General features: G+C 35.4%; 1 protein-coding gene across 1 annotated transcript in view; it reads right to left on the minus strand.

Moving 5' to 3' along the window:
- Window positions 1-911: 911 nt before the first annotated feature.
- The window catches only part of LOC124165122 (protein N-terminal glutamine amidohydrolase), a 112,412-nt gene continuing 93,664 nt past the window's right edge, over window positions 912-19,659 (minus strand). The window contains exons 3-5 of the mRNA XM_046542424.1: window positions 10,502-10,647; window positions 9,862-9,986; window positions 912-7,711 (exon numbers count right to left, since the gene is read on the minus strand). Of these exons, the coding sequence (XP_046398380.1) occupies window positions 7,605-7,711; window positions 9,862-9,986; window positions 10,502-10,647 (378 nt within the window). The 3' untranslated portion in view covers window positions 912-7,604. The remainder of the gene's footprint in view (window positions 7,712-9,861; window positions 9,987-10,501; window positions 10,648-19,659) is intronic.

A 19,659-nucleotide genomic window follows, 5' to 3' on the forward strand; every position in this document is an offset into this window, starting at 1 on the left:
ACTTTAATTTACTTAAGCTTTTTCTCTACCTTGTTGTGCTCTCTTCATCTGAAAATACGAGGCCATTAGAAATTATAGACTCAATTTCATACATCCATATTCCACTGTTTCTGAATGATACCGAGTACTTGACAATGAGAATCCAAAATTTTTAATGAACACCAGACGAGTGCTTCTATACAGACTTTCTCCCTTACACGTTAGGGTGTACGTAGTTGCTGCATACAATAGCACATCCCATCAACAAAGCAGAAAAAGTTAGTCAACATTATCCTGGGAGGCAAGGCAAAGTAAAGTTGACATAAAATTACATGCTGCACTACCGTTGCCGCCTTGGATTTTACTGGCTCAAGAATGCAGGAAACATTTACATATGTTTTCCCTGTTTTGTACACTTATGAGAAGGAATAGTGACACCCCCTACAAAACCACTCATTTTTTCCAGCCATCATTTAAGCAACTAAATGTACTTGAGAAGTCCTACTCAAAACTTTCAGTCTTCCATTTTCAAATATGTACTGCTTATTTCGTACAGATTCAGTCTTTAGTGAATGAAATACAAAGTTACAAAACTACCTAATTCCACCCTTTTTTTTATTAACCTTTGGCTCTTCAAGTCTTACTCCTCCATTTCCTTACACTCTTATACATCAGCTAGCACACATTGCTTGACCCTAAGACCGACACTCCCTCCCCGAAGAACCTATTGTTTAATAAGGATCGTTTACCTTAAATTTTTAATGAATCAAAAGATATAGTCTTTATAAATGCTATTTATTTATATGAAGCATAATATAACAAGTTAACAATAAAAGTGCAAGTAGAACAATGGAAAAAGGCAAATTGGTAAAAACCTCATATCAAACTTTATAGAAAAACGGGAAATGAAGAAAACATTTTTGCAGAAGGTATTGACATAATAGCCTCGTAAAACTTCAAACTCTTCATGCAAACCAGTTTAGCACCACCAAAAGAGGCAAATTACATGCCTATACATCAAATATATTATTTTATGGCATAAGGACCTTACATAAATCGCCTAATATTGAGGGTTAATTTTGGAACCTTCAGCCAAACCATCAGCCCCAATACGAATCATGCATATTCACCATTAAACTAATTGCAGCATTCCTTTCACAATGCGCTAAGTATCAACACTAAAGATTACACAGATAAAATTTTAGGAGGTACCAAGATTCACATTTGGCTTACAATTCTTGAAATATAAGTATATATTATTATAAGCCCCTCTTTTGGTTAGGATTTATACATTTTTTAAATGCTAAAGAGCATGAATATACACTTAACATTTCGTGACAAAAAAATTTACCAAGCTTAAGGATCTTTCCAATACCTTTCAGAACAGATGATACAAGTATTACATCCAAAAAGTTTTCCAGGTTTTTCCCTTTTAAATTCTACAGAAAATGAAGTCATTGTTCATTACATCATCCTGAAGAGGGTTTTTGATACATAATTGTGCAATCAACCATAGCTGATGACAGGTTATCATAACAACATCACCAAAGATTTATTTTAATTTCATGGAGCACTTGGAGAATATGAGGTAATATTTGTACTTGTACAATGATGATGATTGAGAACCTCAGAAGGTCACAGGCTGCAAGTATGACACTGTTTTGGGAGAAGAAAAACGCAATACCTACACTTGGGGAAGTTTGAAGACCAATCCTGGACACCTCAATTTTCGTCATTAGGAATGCTGAATATTAAATATAATTCTGGAAACTTGACCATTTAAAAATAATTTAATTAAAGAACATAAGATGAGGACTTAAAGGTCAACTTTTAAAACACATCAATTCAAAATTCCATACTCTAATATCTGTAATGAGAGATAAGTTAAAAATATCAAAAAGCACTTTTGAATTAAATTTTTGTTCGGCTATCAAATGCAAATATTTTATTATTACAATATCTTAGTTATCTTGCTTTACAATGTCCTCACTTAGTAGATGTTGTACCAAGAACTTTTCCTTGCAAATTGAGATTTTACCAATACTCCAATGTAGTAAAGTACACAATCACAAGCATATCTAACGAGAGTTGATCCAAATCTCATGAAAATGCCTTACAAATTTGTAGAGAATCTATTTTGACTTGGAGGAGGGCTACCAGCATATTAAAACGTTTACAAATAGAGGTCAGTCATTCTTTCCATTCTTAATTTGATCCTTAAAAAGACCAATGCACAATAGATTTTAGCCGTGATGAAAATAGAAGTTTAAAAATAGCCGATAGACCGGAGCAGAGACTAGATTAGTGCAACAATTGCTCTTCACCTGATTTCTCAAGAAGAAATCCTTTCTGGCCAGCCTATGAGAAATAACACGAGCACATTTATGTATGGCCGAACTGACCCTTGGTGAACAATTTCAGGACCCTAACATTTTTTTCAAGACAGTATTTTCATACAATACAAATTTGTATTTTGCAATTATTTGGAGACATTTGACCAGTCAATATTATGGGAGAAACTGACGGAGCAGTCTAAGCTGTAACAAGTAGGCACAAGAATTATTTAAGACGTAGTCAACTTATTAGAGTTAATCTGTAAAAATAAAGGCTTTGTAATAGTTTTTTAAAATTTGAAAATAGCCTCATTAACTCCAATCTCCATTTCATTACAGAAATTGAACAAGTTAGGATTCTTAAAATACATATTTCTAACATTATCAAGGACATAATGCATAAAGATCATTAATTCTGAGCAATAAAAATTATAACCAAGAGTACCTACATCAAAAGAGATTATATTTTCCTCAACTTAACGCCTTACTAACGAAACAACTGAAGGCTCAAACTCAGGGTTAGAGATTAATAAACACAAAGTGTGTTCAGTATCCTCGAAGGAAAGTATTATCATAATATGCAGTCCACAGTGATTTATCTCTCAGTGGATTGTTTGCAAGCCACAATTTTTTTTAAAATTCTGTTATAATCAAGTCGTATCTCGACAATCAAATCTTTACTTCATAAATGTGTGTACAGGCAACATTTTATGCAATCAAATGGAATAAAGACGTTCTCCTCTTTTCATGTTTATATTCACATCTGTTCTAGAAAAACTTTGTTCACTTCAGTTCGCTTTGTTCTTATGTAGGAGAGCCACTTGATTTTACACAATCCAAAACCATCTGGCAGTGTTTCATTCTCTTTCCCATTGGCTCCAGCCTTGGATTCACGCTTTGGGGTGAAATAATTGCCTCACAATAGGGGACCAATTTACTTACAAGTAAATATTTAACTCCATTTGCTTTATAAATTCAAATCAGTGGCTAGCACAGAAAAAATAGAAAAAAAAATTTTCAGTGCTTTCTGTGATCAAGTGGACTCCTTCCTTTATGATGGCACTTAAGGAGGAAAATTAGCCACAGCTAACTGAGACTTCCGCAAAGAACTTCGTGAAGAAAAATTTTGCACACTTTAATTGAGAATTGGCGCAATTGCTCACAGCATGATGGTAACAATATCACGCAAGTGAACAGCATCATTTCCACACTCGAAATATTTTAATGTTTTCCACTTTTATGATTGTAGACTACATACTACCATAATACCAGCAACATTTGGAATAAAAAATTATTAGATAATTTTGTTTTTGCCTCTGTGGATTAAAAAATGAGTTTGACTACTATGAAAGGGATTATTTTATTAGTGTCGCCAAAGAATCCTTGCTAAGTGCTCTTTTCACAAGGCAAAAATTTCAAATATTAACCTTCATCTTGCAAGTACAGAAACCTTCACTTAGTATTCATCAAATGAAGAGGGTATGTTATGAAGATTGTACCAACCATGCAAAACAATGCAATAAAATGTATTATACAGCAAAGATACATAGATTTCTCAAACATTTTGATTTAGTGAATTCGTACTCATTTCACAAAAATCATACGTGTCATCAGGTTAACTTGGACAGAGTGCATTAACCATAAATTAAAGTGCAATAACTGGCCATTTCATAATTTACATTAAAACATTTCTTATTTATTGAGGATTATCATTTTAATGTTATTTATTTAAAAAGTGTAGTAAACAGCATAAATATTTTGGATATAAAAAGTACTCGTCTAGGGATAGAAAAAACATATGCATAAGGTATGTATGGGATATGAGTTATAGGCATTAATTAACCAGCCCATTTCAACCTCAATTGCAAGCTTCATTCTTGGGAAGAATAACAGTAAATATTTATGTATAGGGGATAAGATATGGAAATATAGGCCATAGAAGGCAGATATTCATCACAAAGTTCAAACAACATTTCATATAACAATAGAAGATATATTATTATAAAGCACCTCTAACACAATGAAAAAATGTCTTCTGTGTGTGGAGACATCGTTATTTTACTCTGTATGTCAAGTGATTTCAACACACAAGTGATATTTTGTGCAAAAATCATTCCAATGGAATACACAAAAGATTTTTTGAATAATCGACACAGTGTATTCCACATAAAAAACATTGAATGCTCACATACGTCGCAAGCAGATATCTTTGATATTGACCTGCAGATAAAAATCAATTACAATACCCATTTCAATGCAAATTCTCTATTAGTTACATAGGATTACCTATTATTTGAATTAAATCTGCCTACAATACCACCATGTCTCAAAAAAATAATTTTGAAAAACACCATAATTCAGTGAAAGTTTCAAAATCTTTCCAAAAACTTTAAATACAAAATAAACCAGCACTTTTAAAACTGGAACTACTCGTCACATTGTGTTAGGATTACTTTATAACAAGTTCAATGTACGTGTATGAAGGAGGAAGAAATTTTAGCTCAGATAATACTAGAAAATAAAAATGCAAAAGCCTTCAAAATCATGTAAGCTTCAGTCCTCAAAATGCCTCACATAGAAAACTAATTTCTTTTAAAAAAGAAAAAGCAAAGAAATGTAACAAAAAATTTTTGGGAAGACAAATCTTAGAAAACTTAACTAAGACCAATTAAAATTCCATTTCTCTGTACTCATCATCATTGATAAGATATCAAGCAATTAAAAGAAATAGTGTTTCTGACAATATTCAGCTTTGTACCACACACCATTCAACCAGTAATTTTATCTCCTTGAATGTTTAGAAAATTCAATAATTGCAAAGAAACTGACTCCTGGTGAAGCAAGGATTATTCCAGATGCATTACTAGATTAAATTGGACTTCATTCAACACTAGAAAGTCTCATGGTTTTCTAAAATAATGCATGGATAAATAAATTTAATGCAAATTTCAATAATTACTTAAAATCGTAAATCCTTCCACATAATGACATACTATGCAAACATCCCATATTCATAAAGCGTAGCCACATACGTTGGCTCTATCTGGATAGCATCAACAGTTAAGCCTTAAATTGATGTACTATGAATTAAAAATAAGCTAAGTCTTTATAGGTACATCCTGTGACAAGAAGGTTAGCATATCAATGATAGAGAAAAAAGAGTAAAGAAAAGGTGGCATTGAAGAGGTATATAGGTCTGTCAAAAAGTGCAAAATTTTAAGCCATTAGATACATTTTATCTTTACTTTTCACCCTAGGAAATGTCTGATATTAGGTCCAATATTATACTAACACTTTGATAAATTTTGAACATGGGCATCACATCAACATGGTGATGATTATAGAATCATTTATTTAATAGCATAGAAAGTGCAATAATCATGGCAGCACAAGTGTAACCACAGGAAGTGTGCAAATTAGTAGTTAAAATGCAAGAACATATAGATACCATAAGATTAAGCATAATATGCATTTTTGGTAGCCATGCAATTTCTATTTTTTTAGAGAAATATGAAGAACTAGTTTAGAGATCATCAAAAGCATTGAAGAAAAGAGCTAACGAGTATTCCTGATTACTTTCATCACAAGGAGGAAATTGCCTAAACTGATCTTTTTTTTCACCTTTTAATCTCATCTCAAATTCAAATTCAGAAGCAAGTCATTCGAAAATGAATAAGCACTGATATTTAATCAATAGTAACAAGTGATCTTTGCTTGAAAAAATAAAATAAAATTAACGAAGCTTCAAATTGGCCTTTTAACAACAACTATTTTGGTTAAGTTACTTGAAGTTCAAAAATCTGAAATAAAATTTTCAGCAACACAATTAAATCATTAGGTTATTTATTTCAACCTAAATGTAATTTGAAAAAAAACATTCCACCGATTAAAGATGATCATGTTTAAAAAAGATAGTAGAGACTTCAGTAAGCAAGAAAAGCTGGCCTGAATAGATGCAGCAATGCTTATTGTAGGCACAAAGCGTTCAGTTAACACAATAAGTAAATAGAATTAATGCAAGGAAGGTAACACAATAAGCAGGAATATTTCACTTGCAAGAACTAACAAGACTTCAGTCCAGAAGAGAGAGAATTGCAATCAGTGATCGCATCACCTTTTCGTAGATTTAATAGTGAAAAATGGAACTGACAACAACAACAGCATTGAACAGGAGTTTGAAGTCTTCATCAACCCATACGTCTCTTGTAAATTAATGCATGGTATTTGCTCCCTTAATTTTTCAGTCTAATGTGGTCATATTAAATCTTAGAGAAGTTTTAGAATACAAAGAAATGATCAGCTCATACCAATGTCAACCAAATTATATCATGCCATTGAAATGCAAATTGTTTTCATATCCATTCAAGATCCCAATTCCTTCCATCTATTTGACATAATGCATAAAAGAGAATGTTTCACATTAATAGTAGGTAATTGCTGGTTCCCAGCACATATAAAATAATTTCATTCAATGTCAAGCCAAGAAAGAATGCATCCACATTTCTTCCACATGCCGCTAAATATCTCAGAGCAATTAATTACATCAATCTTAATTAGTTTCTCCAATAAACTATGTAATTATCTTAAATAACAGGAATAATATTACTTAGCAAAGAGACTTCAAATATTATAACTTGTAAATATTTATGTATATCATTATTGACTTGTATTATCAAGGAGGAGAAAGTGATTAGTGGGGCATAAAATCTAATTAACGCATTTTTCAATTATCACAGACCCAAATTTTCCTTTATTTGAGAATTGTGCTTCACCTCAAAAAATTCAACAAAACAACATACTGACACTGGCAGAAAAATAATTTTCTTCCTGGTTGATTACATTTTAACCGTTAGAATGCTCAGTCATTGATATGAATCTTGAAGTCAACAATGTGCTCGTCAAAGATAAAACAACAACCTATAGTCATTGAGTTAAAAGGAACACTTCTGAAATCATCCGCAACAACAAATGGACAATGGACAATAAAAAATAACAATTAGCCTCAAACTAAAGAACTATCTCCTCATCAATTGGTTTTTTTCAGGTGATGTCAGAGAAAGATACCATTATATGTGAGAGAGACGCAGTAGACCTGAGCAAATAAATATTAAAACGTTATGCCAATGAAACAAAAAACAAGGCACTCCAACGTAATTGAGAGGAAGTTGAGAGGGCAATGCAGAATTTTAAACAGCTGAGAAAAATCAGATTTATAATAATATTAAATCTCCACAAAATGTTGTAAAGATTTCTTTTGTGGATGATTGATGTCAGTCTTGATGAGTATGGCACTCATCCTTGCTGGTAGAATTGTTTCACCAGTTCCGTAAGGTTCATCACTTCTCCCAGGCTCTTCTTTGGATCCATGTCAATGAATTCATCCAAATTGTTCACACATCCTGAAATTATTAAAAGAAATTCATTAAAAGCACGCCCAAGGAGAGCAAAAACTTTAATTCAGTCAGGCCCAATATTAAAGACATATTGTGAACAATACAACAGGAAGAGAATGGCGTTAGCAAAGGAGGCATTCATGAACAGGATGGAGCTTTTGAGGGGACCATTATGTAAGAGTTTAACAAAAAGGTTAGTGATGAGTCTGATCTACAGTGCGGCACTTTAAAGTGCGGAAATATAAATGACCCCAACGGACATGACAATTTCCTCTAAATTAGGTTATGGTTGGGACTTTAAGTTAGGGCACCGTCCTTACTACATGGAACTTGCATTTTATAGCTGCAAAATGACTGATTATGACTGTTTACTGACATGACTGATGATCTTAGCTCTTTCAAAAAAACTGAACCAAAATTTTTCTTCCAGCATTACAACAATCACTAAAGCAAGTATAAACTCAAACAATATCTTGACCAATCTATCCAATATAGTTGACAATATCTTTCTCTACACACTGGTTGTTCAGGGCTGCCACCATGTCCTATGAATAATTCCCCCTTTTTCTTGTGTGTCCCCTGACATTGCTTTTTTGGGTAGGACAAATGTTTTCTACACTTTACAATAAATATTATGATATAAAAGCAACCCAAAAACACTATTTTGGAATGTTTATATTGTTTTAACTTTTTTCATCACAGATTTTATGATAAATTATTTAGTAAGGTTGTTAATACAAGAAACACCTCTTCGAAAATCTAAGTCTACGGGCATGACGAATCATTGTCTGTGGACATTAAATTTGGGGAATATAATTTTCTTTCTTTGCTAATTTTTAACTAAAAATACTAAAATACTATGCCACTTTATTTTTCATTTACCAGTTTTGGTTTTTTTATGGCAGTCTATGGTCATAATTTTGTACGATTGATGGAGAATGACCCAGATATGAAGGAGACAGTCGGTATGGATGGAGAAAGCACTATGTGGGAAGGGGATGTTGGAAACAGTGTTAGAGGGAAGAATATTAGGTAAACGAGGAAGAGAATACGATTTTTGGATAAAGGAAAGGGTGTACGCCCTACAGCGAATCGAAAAGGGAAGTACACGAAGAAAGGAGAGGCTGTCAGAATGCTTCTAATGTACTCCATGGAAACCTGCCTTAATGGGCAGAATACTTGAATAATAATCATGATCAATTTTCCCCACAGACTAATAAATAATGTTAACATTATTGTAGCCCGCCAGATGAAATAGGTACTCAGAACAATCAGATGAAATGTCAATGGGGTGTAATGTGATGTGGGTGGGGAATGCAAATGAAACAAAACAGCACATCATGGGCTCTGCTTCTCCTTCTCCAGCATTTAATGTACATTTGCTCTTATGTTTGGAAGACATTTCCTAAGAAGCCTTCACACAGGGTGAGAATGGTGAAGGGAACTTTTGTGTGGGTATAAGTCCCCTAAGAAGGCTTGGCCAGTGGGATGCTAATTTTAGGCTAAATCCACTGTTAGGGGAATTAAAATTAAACCCATTGTCTTCCATTTTTCAACATTCAATTTAAATTCAGTGACTTGGAAGCCTGTCTTAATGCCTTAGTAACAATGAACCTATCCCAAGTACAAGTGAAGGTGCTACATCTGAGGAAAATAGGAAGGGAACATATCCATAGAATTTCCATAGAGAGAGAGAGAGAGAGAGAGAGAGAGAGAGAGAGTTACATAAAATGTTTAAAAATGGCATTAAATAGGCATAATATTATTTGCCGCCATTCTAGTGACCAGCACAAAGTACATACTAGTACAAACTACAAATTGCAAAATAAATAAAGAAAGGTGATGCAGAGTATTTTAATTTCCCCAGTTTTGAATAAGGCCTAAGGATAACATGCCATCAGACTGATTTTCTTGCGGACCGATAGTAGCAGCACAAACTTTAAAAAGATATTTTTTCCTTACAGCACCCAAATCAATTGAAATTTTAAATTATTACTTTATGTTAAATTCTCATTGAATGGTTATCACACACAGACAAATGTCAAGCCATAAGAAACAAGGGCAGCAAGTGAGAAACATCACAGAGAATCCTGAAATTCCATCATAGTTGATATTAAGAATAAGGAGGGCAAGAAAGCGCATAATGTGATGCGTACCTGGTTGCGAGATCGCAGGGTAGCTGGGTGGGGGCTTCGACCAGGTCCCATCCTCTCGCCTCATATGCCGGCGGTCTGAAGCAAACTTTTGTAAAAAGAGTGATGCCGGAATAATTCTAAAATACCTGAAATAAGAAAAAAAGATGATGGTCAGGCAATTACCATAGCATAATTGACTTAATCTAGAAATATGAACAAAAAGTCCCAATATAAGTTGAATTATATTTGTGTAAGAGCAATGGAGATGATAACAGTATTCTGCATCCAAGTTACCACAAACACGGCAAAAAACTAATGAATTTCAGTTTTCTGTGTTACAGAGTAAGGTGCACCTTCGTTCGTACGCAGGTTTCCACGGTGATTACTTGAGTTCAGCATTCATCCGCGTCGCGGATGCAGCCCGAAAGAATGCTGAACTCAAGTTGCACCTTCTTAAGAAATTCATCTCCCATAAACCACTAAATGATTTTTATTGTTAAATGAAATTTAAAATGAGGAATTTTTAAAATGTACTTCTAAAACTGTCCATACTGGATATTATGAGAAATATATACTTAGGTTATATAGTTTTTAAGTCTTTCATAATAAATTAATGTGATACAAAGTACATAATTTGTTAGTAGGCAATGGTCAAATTTACCTGAAATACATTGGCTTGAGGATTTGGTCAGTTCTAAACGTCTCTGTGACATATTTATGGAAATATGTTGGGAAAGGGAGTTCCGAATCAAGGTCGTAGACTACACACCGCTCATCTGGCTTATAAAGGAAAAGAGCATGGTAATCCTGGAAAAGAATTTTGAGAAAATTAATAATTATTAACATAGTTAGGTATCGCATCTGGATAAAAAGTACAGGCAGTTTAATGCAGAGTAATTTGATGATGCAATGTTTAATGCAATGCAATTTGACCAATGATGGAGGATTTTAGCAAGTGCAAGGAAGTGTCACTTCAACAAAATATAAGGCTTCTATTCTCAAAACACTATAGAGATGTGTACACCTCCACATTGTTAAAAGCTTAGATGAACTTTCAAGACCCATGTTAACAATTTCAATATTCATTTCACTGTGGGATATTGGCATTCAATTGATGATTGATAATCGAGATTATTTGATAGCATGAAAGAATAATATAAGAAACATTGGTTCCAAAGGGTCCAAAAATATACATCGTAGCTGATGCCACACCTCATGTCACTCAATGATACAACGTGAAGGCTGATGGCAGAGCTCAAGGTGGAAGCAATGCGCACAAAATTGCTTTATCCTTTATCCATTACTCACTCTGAGGAATTTTGGTTGGAGGGAAATCCGAAGAATTTACTCAAAATTTGAACCCAGGACTGTGAAATCATCAGCCAAACGCTCTAACCCACTGGGACACCAACTCCCTATTGTCACATTCATGTAAATATGGAGTAAAAAACATGATATGTGTGGTTTAAATCCATTTCTACACGAAAAAATTTAAATAATATTTCAACAGTATATGTACCGTGAAAAATACATTAAATTCAGAAAGAATGAAGATGAAAGAAAAAAATTCTAGGCAATTCGATGAAATAAGTAGATGTTACCCATCAATTTGACGGATGTGTGTTAAATTCCATCTTTATCGATTCAATTCCATTCAAGTGGATGGGTAGAGATACGAAATAACCGAATATTAATAACTCAGGGCGAATAGCGAACGCGTTTGCTTTGCTAAATACCCGAAAATCATAAATACCCAAATATTACGAGGCTCACCCGATAAACGTTGCCCGTTAAGGACTACTCCCTGCTATGTATACGCGACGGGTGACGTGCGAGAAATGCGGGTTGCACATGTCCAAGGGTGTTTCCTTTTATGTGTAAATGACAATATGAAGGAAGTAAAGTCGTTTTGAAAACAACGCATGGCGTACTAAAAAGTCGATCTTTGAGCAAAATTTCATATAAGTCTTTGAAAAATATCGCTTGGATTGGTGCTTTGGGTAGAAGAGGGTAGAGCTCATCCTAAATTAAGCCTCAGACGTGACACACCACACTTTCAGAGTAGGGAGAGGGGACAATTTCTTTCTCTGGTCTCCAAGCAACACTCTAAGGAAGTCTATATTAAGAGCGTCGAAATCTTCAATTGAAATAATTCTCCTCCAATCCTCATTCAATTCCATTCAAATCCGCATCAACTGAAACAACAAAAAAATAAAAAATCTAGACCATTTGTAAAAACCACGCCTTAATGGATATTCCAATTTCAAGTGTATAGGTAACAGAAGGAATGTATATTTCCCCACACTTTTACGTCTCCATTGTCACAGTGCGAGATGAAGTTAAAAAACGCAATGGAATCACAGCAATGAGTTTTTTCTGAAAGGATACCAGCCTCGTCCCTCGTCACTAGAAGGCAGCGGAGTCGAGTCGTAGGCAAAAAGAAAATATGCAGAAGCACTTCCATAACTAGCCCCCTCCATCTATCGATTTTCCTCTCAAATTGGAAGTGTGCCAAGCACAGTGCACTTTCCTCCGCGTGGTGTTCCCACTCCGTACGTATTTTCATCCTACGACCTCCCGAAAGTTCAAGAATTGTAATAGGCTGCAACATCCATTGTGAAGAATCGTGCTTGGAACGCCGAATGCGGCGCCATAAAGGCGCAGAGTTCGTTCCCGAAACCTGCTCCAGCGCAGTGCATCGGGAGGATTGGCAGAACGAACGCCATCACTTTTTTCATATTTGAAAACTGATTTGCCAGAAAAAAACTTGCTTCCCATACAATTTCTCACAATGCGCTCTTTCCACAATGTGCGATTCAGCTCAAAATCTTAGTACTCCACATTTTACTAACAACGGAGAAAATAACAGAAAGAAATATCGTCGTCGTCAACCCGATGGAAAGAAGAAGAACAGGATTCATAAAAAAATCTTTATCATGCACTAATTTTCTTTGAAAGACTATTTAATTTCTCTCGCTGTTACAGTATCCAATCCACCATTCTCAAAGTCCTATGTGGCAATGCTTGCTATCCAACCTTTTCTTAAGCAACTCACGACACATAAAGCCGCATTCCGTCAAACGATTTGATAAATTTATGCCTCCAAAACTATTCCTAATATTCTAAATGCTCGCCTAGTATCGGCTACACTCGTAAGAAGCGATCTCATTGTAAATCATCAACTAATAGTTAAAAATAAGGGGGTTCCATCTGATGGCTAAAACCATTTGATGAAATACAGTCTTCAAATGCTTAACCTTAGCGCATTTCCCCGGAAAATTAATAATGGCGACGTCTCAAAAATTTTTATTTAACAAGAAGCCATATATCAGAGAATACTCTGAAGACTTGGAGGATTCCTCGAATGACCTCTACAATGCGGAGCGAAAAACTATGAGGCCGACCCCCACTTTAGACGTAAGCAGACATTATTTTATCAGAGTTATACATTTTAATTTGATGCTAAATATTAAAAGGCAATTCTTCATTGTATTATTTATTCTATGCTCGTTTATAATTTACTATACTCTAAAACCACGGTACATTTACATACGATGGGATAGCTTTTCAGTAATTATTTGAAACTTTTCCTGAGGAAAATCAATCACTCTACATTATTAATAATAACATGATAATAATTATTCAGCAGAAATTAGATTTCAAAGCATAAAAAATTACGCTTTATTAATTAGATTAATTGTTTTTAAGTCATCGATGAAGTCAGTATGCTGTTCCATCATTTTTAAGTGGACCCTGAAATTCTGCGTCTGCTTTACTAGGCAATTTTCACTTACACAGTGATTTTTACGTGAAGATCACGCTGACTACGCCGTGGAATTCTGATTCCCAAATATCAGCAACAGACTAGTTGGGAAAACCTTATTCGACCTTCATATTTGGGCTTAAGTCGACCCAAGCAAGGATTCGCGAGGGACCACAGCGCGAAAGGCGTTACAAAGGGAAATTTTTCGTTCATTAGCTCACCTAAAAGTTAAATTTTGCCGTGATTTTATTAGATCGCTTTGACAACTACTTGAAACTTTCACTAAAATTAGCAAACAGATTTTAGTATAAATGATAGAAATGAATCTAATAACGGAAGCCACAAGTAAGCTAATGTGAAAAATGACTTTTCTACAACCACATATTTTCCGTAGTTTTAATTTTACGAGTTTCACGGATTGCTCTGCGAAGCAGGTGTTTTCATTTTCTAAATTATCTCCTCGAATTATTTTAACGTATCTATTCTCGTATTTCATTATTACGGGGACTCAAATAAATATGAAAATTTTTGTTTTCCAATCACATTCGAATACACATAAAAATGATAATTCAGATTCGGGCTAAAAAATAAACAACAGCTCACAGCATTGATCCACCGGGAAGAGAAATACTCGTAGCGAATGACATTAAACTGGAAATATAGGTTTTGAGAAATATTCAAATTATGGAAAATATACATCCATGTAGCTAGGGCAGAGAAAATTCAAACAAAAATCAAGGCTTAACATCTGAAAGGGAAATTTGTTCCAATGAGTCGCCACCAAAATTAATTTCGCGAGCAGACGAGCTAAGAGCTGTTGTAGTAATTCGGAAACCAATTACATGTGATGCGACAGCTGAAACCGATTTGATTGAGACAAGGCTAAGACTGCTACCTCCACACAGAAGGCAAGTGACAAACTAACATGAGGACTACGTCGGCGTACATAGTTTGGGGCGCGGGTCTCACGCAATCAAATTCCTAAGCTTCATGCAGTGAATATTAGCATACAATTAGGGCATATCAATTACGAAATATTATCTTAAATGAGGCTTCATATACGAATTTGTTAGATGGCTTTAATTTATACGCTCGGTAACAAGTTTTCTCTGCTCGTAAGGGCTTTATGGCCCCGCAAAGCAACGGCAGCAGAGCCCAGCGGTCAATAATATGGAAATATGTACACGACAAAGGCGAGCGACATGGATTATTCTTTTTATTAGAGTGCTCTCCCCAGAGGAATTCCAACACAGGCGGCATTTTTGCAAGGATCTTGACTCAAGGGAAAGGAAGTATTAGCAGATAGTAAAGCCTTTTCATCCAACAAACGTATTTTGACTTCAATAGAAGCACTGATTTGCCAACATCCTCGGAACTAATAATGCCAGTTATCTGCATTTCTTCCATCAATCAAGTTTATCACGCGCCGTGTAATCATTTTTTGCTAATACGAAAACTAGTTGTACTAGCCTCAGTACAAATTGAAAAATCACAATAATATCCCGTCAAAAAAGCGGACTCTCAAATTAAATCTCAAAATACAGCAGGAAAATATAGCATTCTTTTTGATCAACATTCGAGAAAGTGCGATCTCTTCTGTTGACGTACCTTAACATTAAGGTTCCATCCATCAATATTTAGAAAACAAAACAGGTTATTTACGAGAAAAAATGAATGTCACCACTTACTGAGCACTATTATATCTATGACACAGCTATGTCCAATTTGGTATAATTGGGTTATTAATTCCTTTGTTTTTCGCCAAAATTCAGGGGAAGCCAATTTTGTTTCCATTTAAATCACACTTCAAATAGGAGTTCGACAACAGGCCCAGGGTATTGCATATTTAACCCAGCACCATGAACCTCGGTAAAATTGCCAAATTAGAATTCATTAACGAAGATAGCGTAGTGGTTTTCACAGTGGCCCAGAAAGTCGATCGCCGATAGTTCGATTCCCGTTGCAGGGAAATTGTTTTCCATGAAAATGAATGTGGAATCCAACGAAAATGTCGGTCAGAACCAATGGCGCGTGAAACTTAGTTTCTCAATGAAGCTCCCTTCATCTACTCCAGCAGGCACGACGGTCAACATAATAATAATGATCTTAAGTTCCTGTAGTTTAGGCCAAATGATGCGAAAATGTTTTGCCGACGTTTCAGTTTATTTGTAAACCACCCTCAGGGCTTATTTTTGCACAGGGTTGGTTTTTCAACAAAAACAAACAGTAATTTTTTTTTAAACCCCTGTGCAAAAATAAGCCCTGAGGGTGGTTTACAAATAAACCGAAACGTCGGCAAAACATTTTCGCATCATTTGGCCGAAACTCCAGGAACTTTTGATCATAGAAGTCAGGACAAGAAAAAATATAATATTACGTTTATTGTTTATGGACTTGTCCATCACGAACTTACTGGGGTTATATAGTACAATGGAACTCATTACAAACAAGTAACAAGAATTTAAATGGGGAAAACATAGGCACGGGCGGATACATTATGGCGAAAATAACATAAAAATAAAAAAGAGAAGAAGTAACAACAGAAGTTAAACACTTTCGAAGGTTTGTATGAAGCGAAAAAATAATACGGAAAGATGCAAGCGAATTAGGGAAGAAAAGGGGTTTGTGTTCTTCTTCTTAGCGCACTAGCCGCCACTCCTTAACCTCCTGAGAAATTCCAACAGTCTGGCGAGGAGAGGGCGACATTTTTGTATGGATCAGCGCCAAAGGGGATTGACCTTGGGAGGCACGCCCCGTAATGCGGCTATTTGCTCCCCCCCCCACTCATAATCTAATCTTCACGTACGAATCTTGCAGTGACGCCCCACACAAAATGCGGACCTCTCCTCAGCCACTGCGGCGTGGCTCATTTTCACGAATGCGATAACTAAAAAGAAAACCTAAGGACAAAAAGTAATGTAAGAAATGAGTATCTGAGTGCCGGTTAAAGATCTAACGATTTGATCGTTGGATTATTCTTCCTCATAGGATAATCCTCCAAAATCGTTAGAATAGCAATGGCTGTTGCCTGGTTTCGCAGGTGGTAGGACCCGCCTGCCTTTGTGACGGTGCGGGATTCCTCGTCCCTTCCCTTCCTTCCCTATCCCCTCTCTGGAGGCGTCGTCGGGCTCCTATCGCGGCGGCGCCTCCTTCCTTTCTCCTTCCTGTCCTCCCCCTTCTGGGTGCAGAGGTAAAAATCTCGCGCTTACAGACCCTGCCCAAGGAGCGTACTATCCTTGCGAGCCCGCCTAAGGAGTCTCGTTCCATTTGTCGGTTAAAGAGTTAGGTTCGCGACAGCATGGTCCGAAACGAGTACTTATCGGATTTCTTGTTGAAACAAAGTTTTTCAATAAAAAACGACATTCAACGAGGTTAAATAGCAAAATTAGGAAACGCAGAAAGTGAATAACTCGATTATTTTATTTTCAATTTCATTTCTGTGGCGGCCATATTCATTTAACGTGACAGTAACGTGATTTTACATATTCTACACCAATCATTGGCCTATGACGCAAAACGCACTCTTGAGGACTGCAAATTTATTTTTATCATGATTGTAAAGGAGTAACAAATAGTATATCAGGCATTTTTAAAAATTGGAATGGGTATTCAAGCTGTAATCAACATTTTTCTATAGTTAGACAGGTACTCCCATAAAAGTCTGCCCATGAATTCGGATTTTCAAATGTAATTAGCAGACGGAAAGACATTTTTGTCGCCGTCAGTCAGAAGATAATGCTTAGAATTTTTTAAGAAAATGAAATCAACTTCTTGGACCTTCATTTCTGTTCGCACCAATCACCTCCTCTTCACGAGGAAAACGGAATGGGAAAAGGCACACCCAGATTTTCCTTCAGCGTCTTATATTGCAGGCCTTGTCTTCAATGGTGCTATCTGCTAGTTGATATTTCGGAGTGAGCTTAAACGGAAATCAATTACACTACACATTACGTGACTGAAATGCAAGTGATCACCTCCGAATTCACTCAGGGCAAATTCTGAATATATTCATGGCAAAAAAATAGCTGCGTGTCAATTCGAATAATTTATTAAATACGATACGGGCCTTCGTCAATGTAACAATTTTCTCAAGCGGTTGGGTAGATATATGCATTGATTACAAGATGGTGAATAAATATTAATAAATATATTTACTAAATTTAAGACTTAGAGAAAGCATTTGACAACGTGCATTGGAGCACAATGCTTGGAATCCTAAAGGAAATTGGGGTTCTTTATAATGACAGAAGAATCATCCACAGTTTATACAAAAACCAAGTGGCCGTGATAAAATCAGGGCCCAGCTGTGAAGAAGCAAGAATTAAGAAAGGAGTGCGACAAGGCTGTACATTGTCACCCGTAATTTTCAACGTTTACATTGAAAAAGCCATTAATGAAATCAAAGAAAAGGAATTGGGAGTGAATATCCATGGAGAAAAAAATAGCATGCTAAGATTTGCCGATGACATAGCCGTTATAGCAGAAACAGAGAAGGATTTGAAAAATATTCTGGTTAATATGGGTAGGGTAATGAGTAGATATCAACTGAAAATAAGCACGAAGAAAACCAAGATCTTAGTATGCAGCAGAAGAGAAGAAGTCAAGACCAACATTAAAATAGGGAGGCAAAAACTGATAGAGGTGGATGAATTCTGTTATTTGGGAAGCAAGATAACTATTGACGGGAGAAGCAAGAAAGAAATTATCAGCAGAATAGCCCAGGCGAAGAGATCATTCCACCAAAAGAGAGACCTGCTTACAGCGGGAAACTTAAATATAGAAGTAAAGAAACAATTTATAAGAACCTACATCTGGAGTATGCTCTTATACGGAAGTTAGGCATGGACAATGACCGCAGCGGAGAAAGCAAGGATAGAGGCCTTTGAAATGTGGTGCTACAGAAGAATGATGAAAATCAAATGGATCGACCGAGTTAGTAACGAGGAAGTCCTAAGAAGGGTAGGAGAGAATAGAAGCCTCATGAAAACCTTAACAAGAAGACGGAACAACCTTATAGGCCACATCTCGAGACATGATGGCCTGATGAAGACAATCGTCGAAGGACAGGTGGAAGGCAAGAATGGAAAAGGAAGACCTCGAACAAAATATATGGAACAAGTAAAGAAAGATGTGAAAGAGAAGAAATACGTAGGAGTGAAAAGATTAGCTGATAGGAGAACTGAGTGGAGAGCTGCGTCAAACCAATCCTAGGATTGTTGACTAGTGATGATGATGATGACTCAATTTAAATTGAAATTTAATGACAAATTATGCTCACGATGAAAGATTATGAAATACGTAGATATTACACAGACAACTTCCATGAATAACCTGAGAAATTTAGCCTTATATACGAACCAGTAACTTTTAGACGGTACATAAAAAAATTCATACAACTTAGAGATGATTTCCTAAGGGATTTAATGACTAAAACCATAAATACAAATTTTTCAACCACCTTTTAAATTAATGAAGTGCTAAATGTCCTCAATTTAAAACGAGGAAAAAGTCCCAACTAGACAAAACATCTGCACGGCAATATGAGGAGAAATAATTATTTCAAGATTTTCAAGATGTATTGAGGTAAGATGACTGTAAAAGGAGTACAGAAAAATCGAGGAGAGACTAAGCTCTTGTCTCGAGGGGCATGAAGAGAAAAAAAAGAAAAAAAACTAGACGTCCACAGATATTTACAAAGAAGATAAGGTAAATTTCAGAGAAGACAAAAAAAACAAATATTTTCATAACACTGAGTGCTTTTTAACGAGACTCCACCGACAATTTACGACCCCAAAAAATGTAAATTCGCTATTTATCATTTTTTACCGAGAACAGCAAAAAAGCCATCATACCTTTAAAAATAGAAAAAAAATTAGTCAAAAAATAAAATAATATTCAACGAAAAGATACGCGTTAATAAGACGAATACATAAACATGGGATAACAAACTTTCCTCTTTTGAGTGAACCAGGATAATATACTAAGTATATTTAATTGCTGATAATTACCACGAAATAAAAAATACTTCATTTATGGCACTAATTAGCTGAAAGCGC

Source organism: Ischnura elegans, chromosome 9 (genome assembly GCF_921293095.1).
Source record: "Ischnura elegans chromosome 9, ioIscEleg1.1, whole genome shotgun sequence".
Classification (NCBI taxonomy): Eukaryota; Metazoa; Arthropoda; class Insecta; order Odonata; family Coenagrionidae; genus Ischnura; species Ischnura elegans.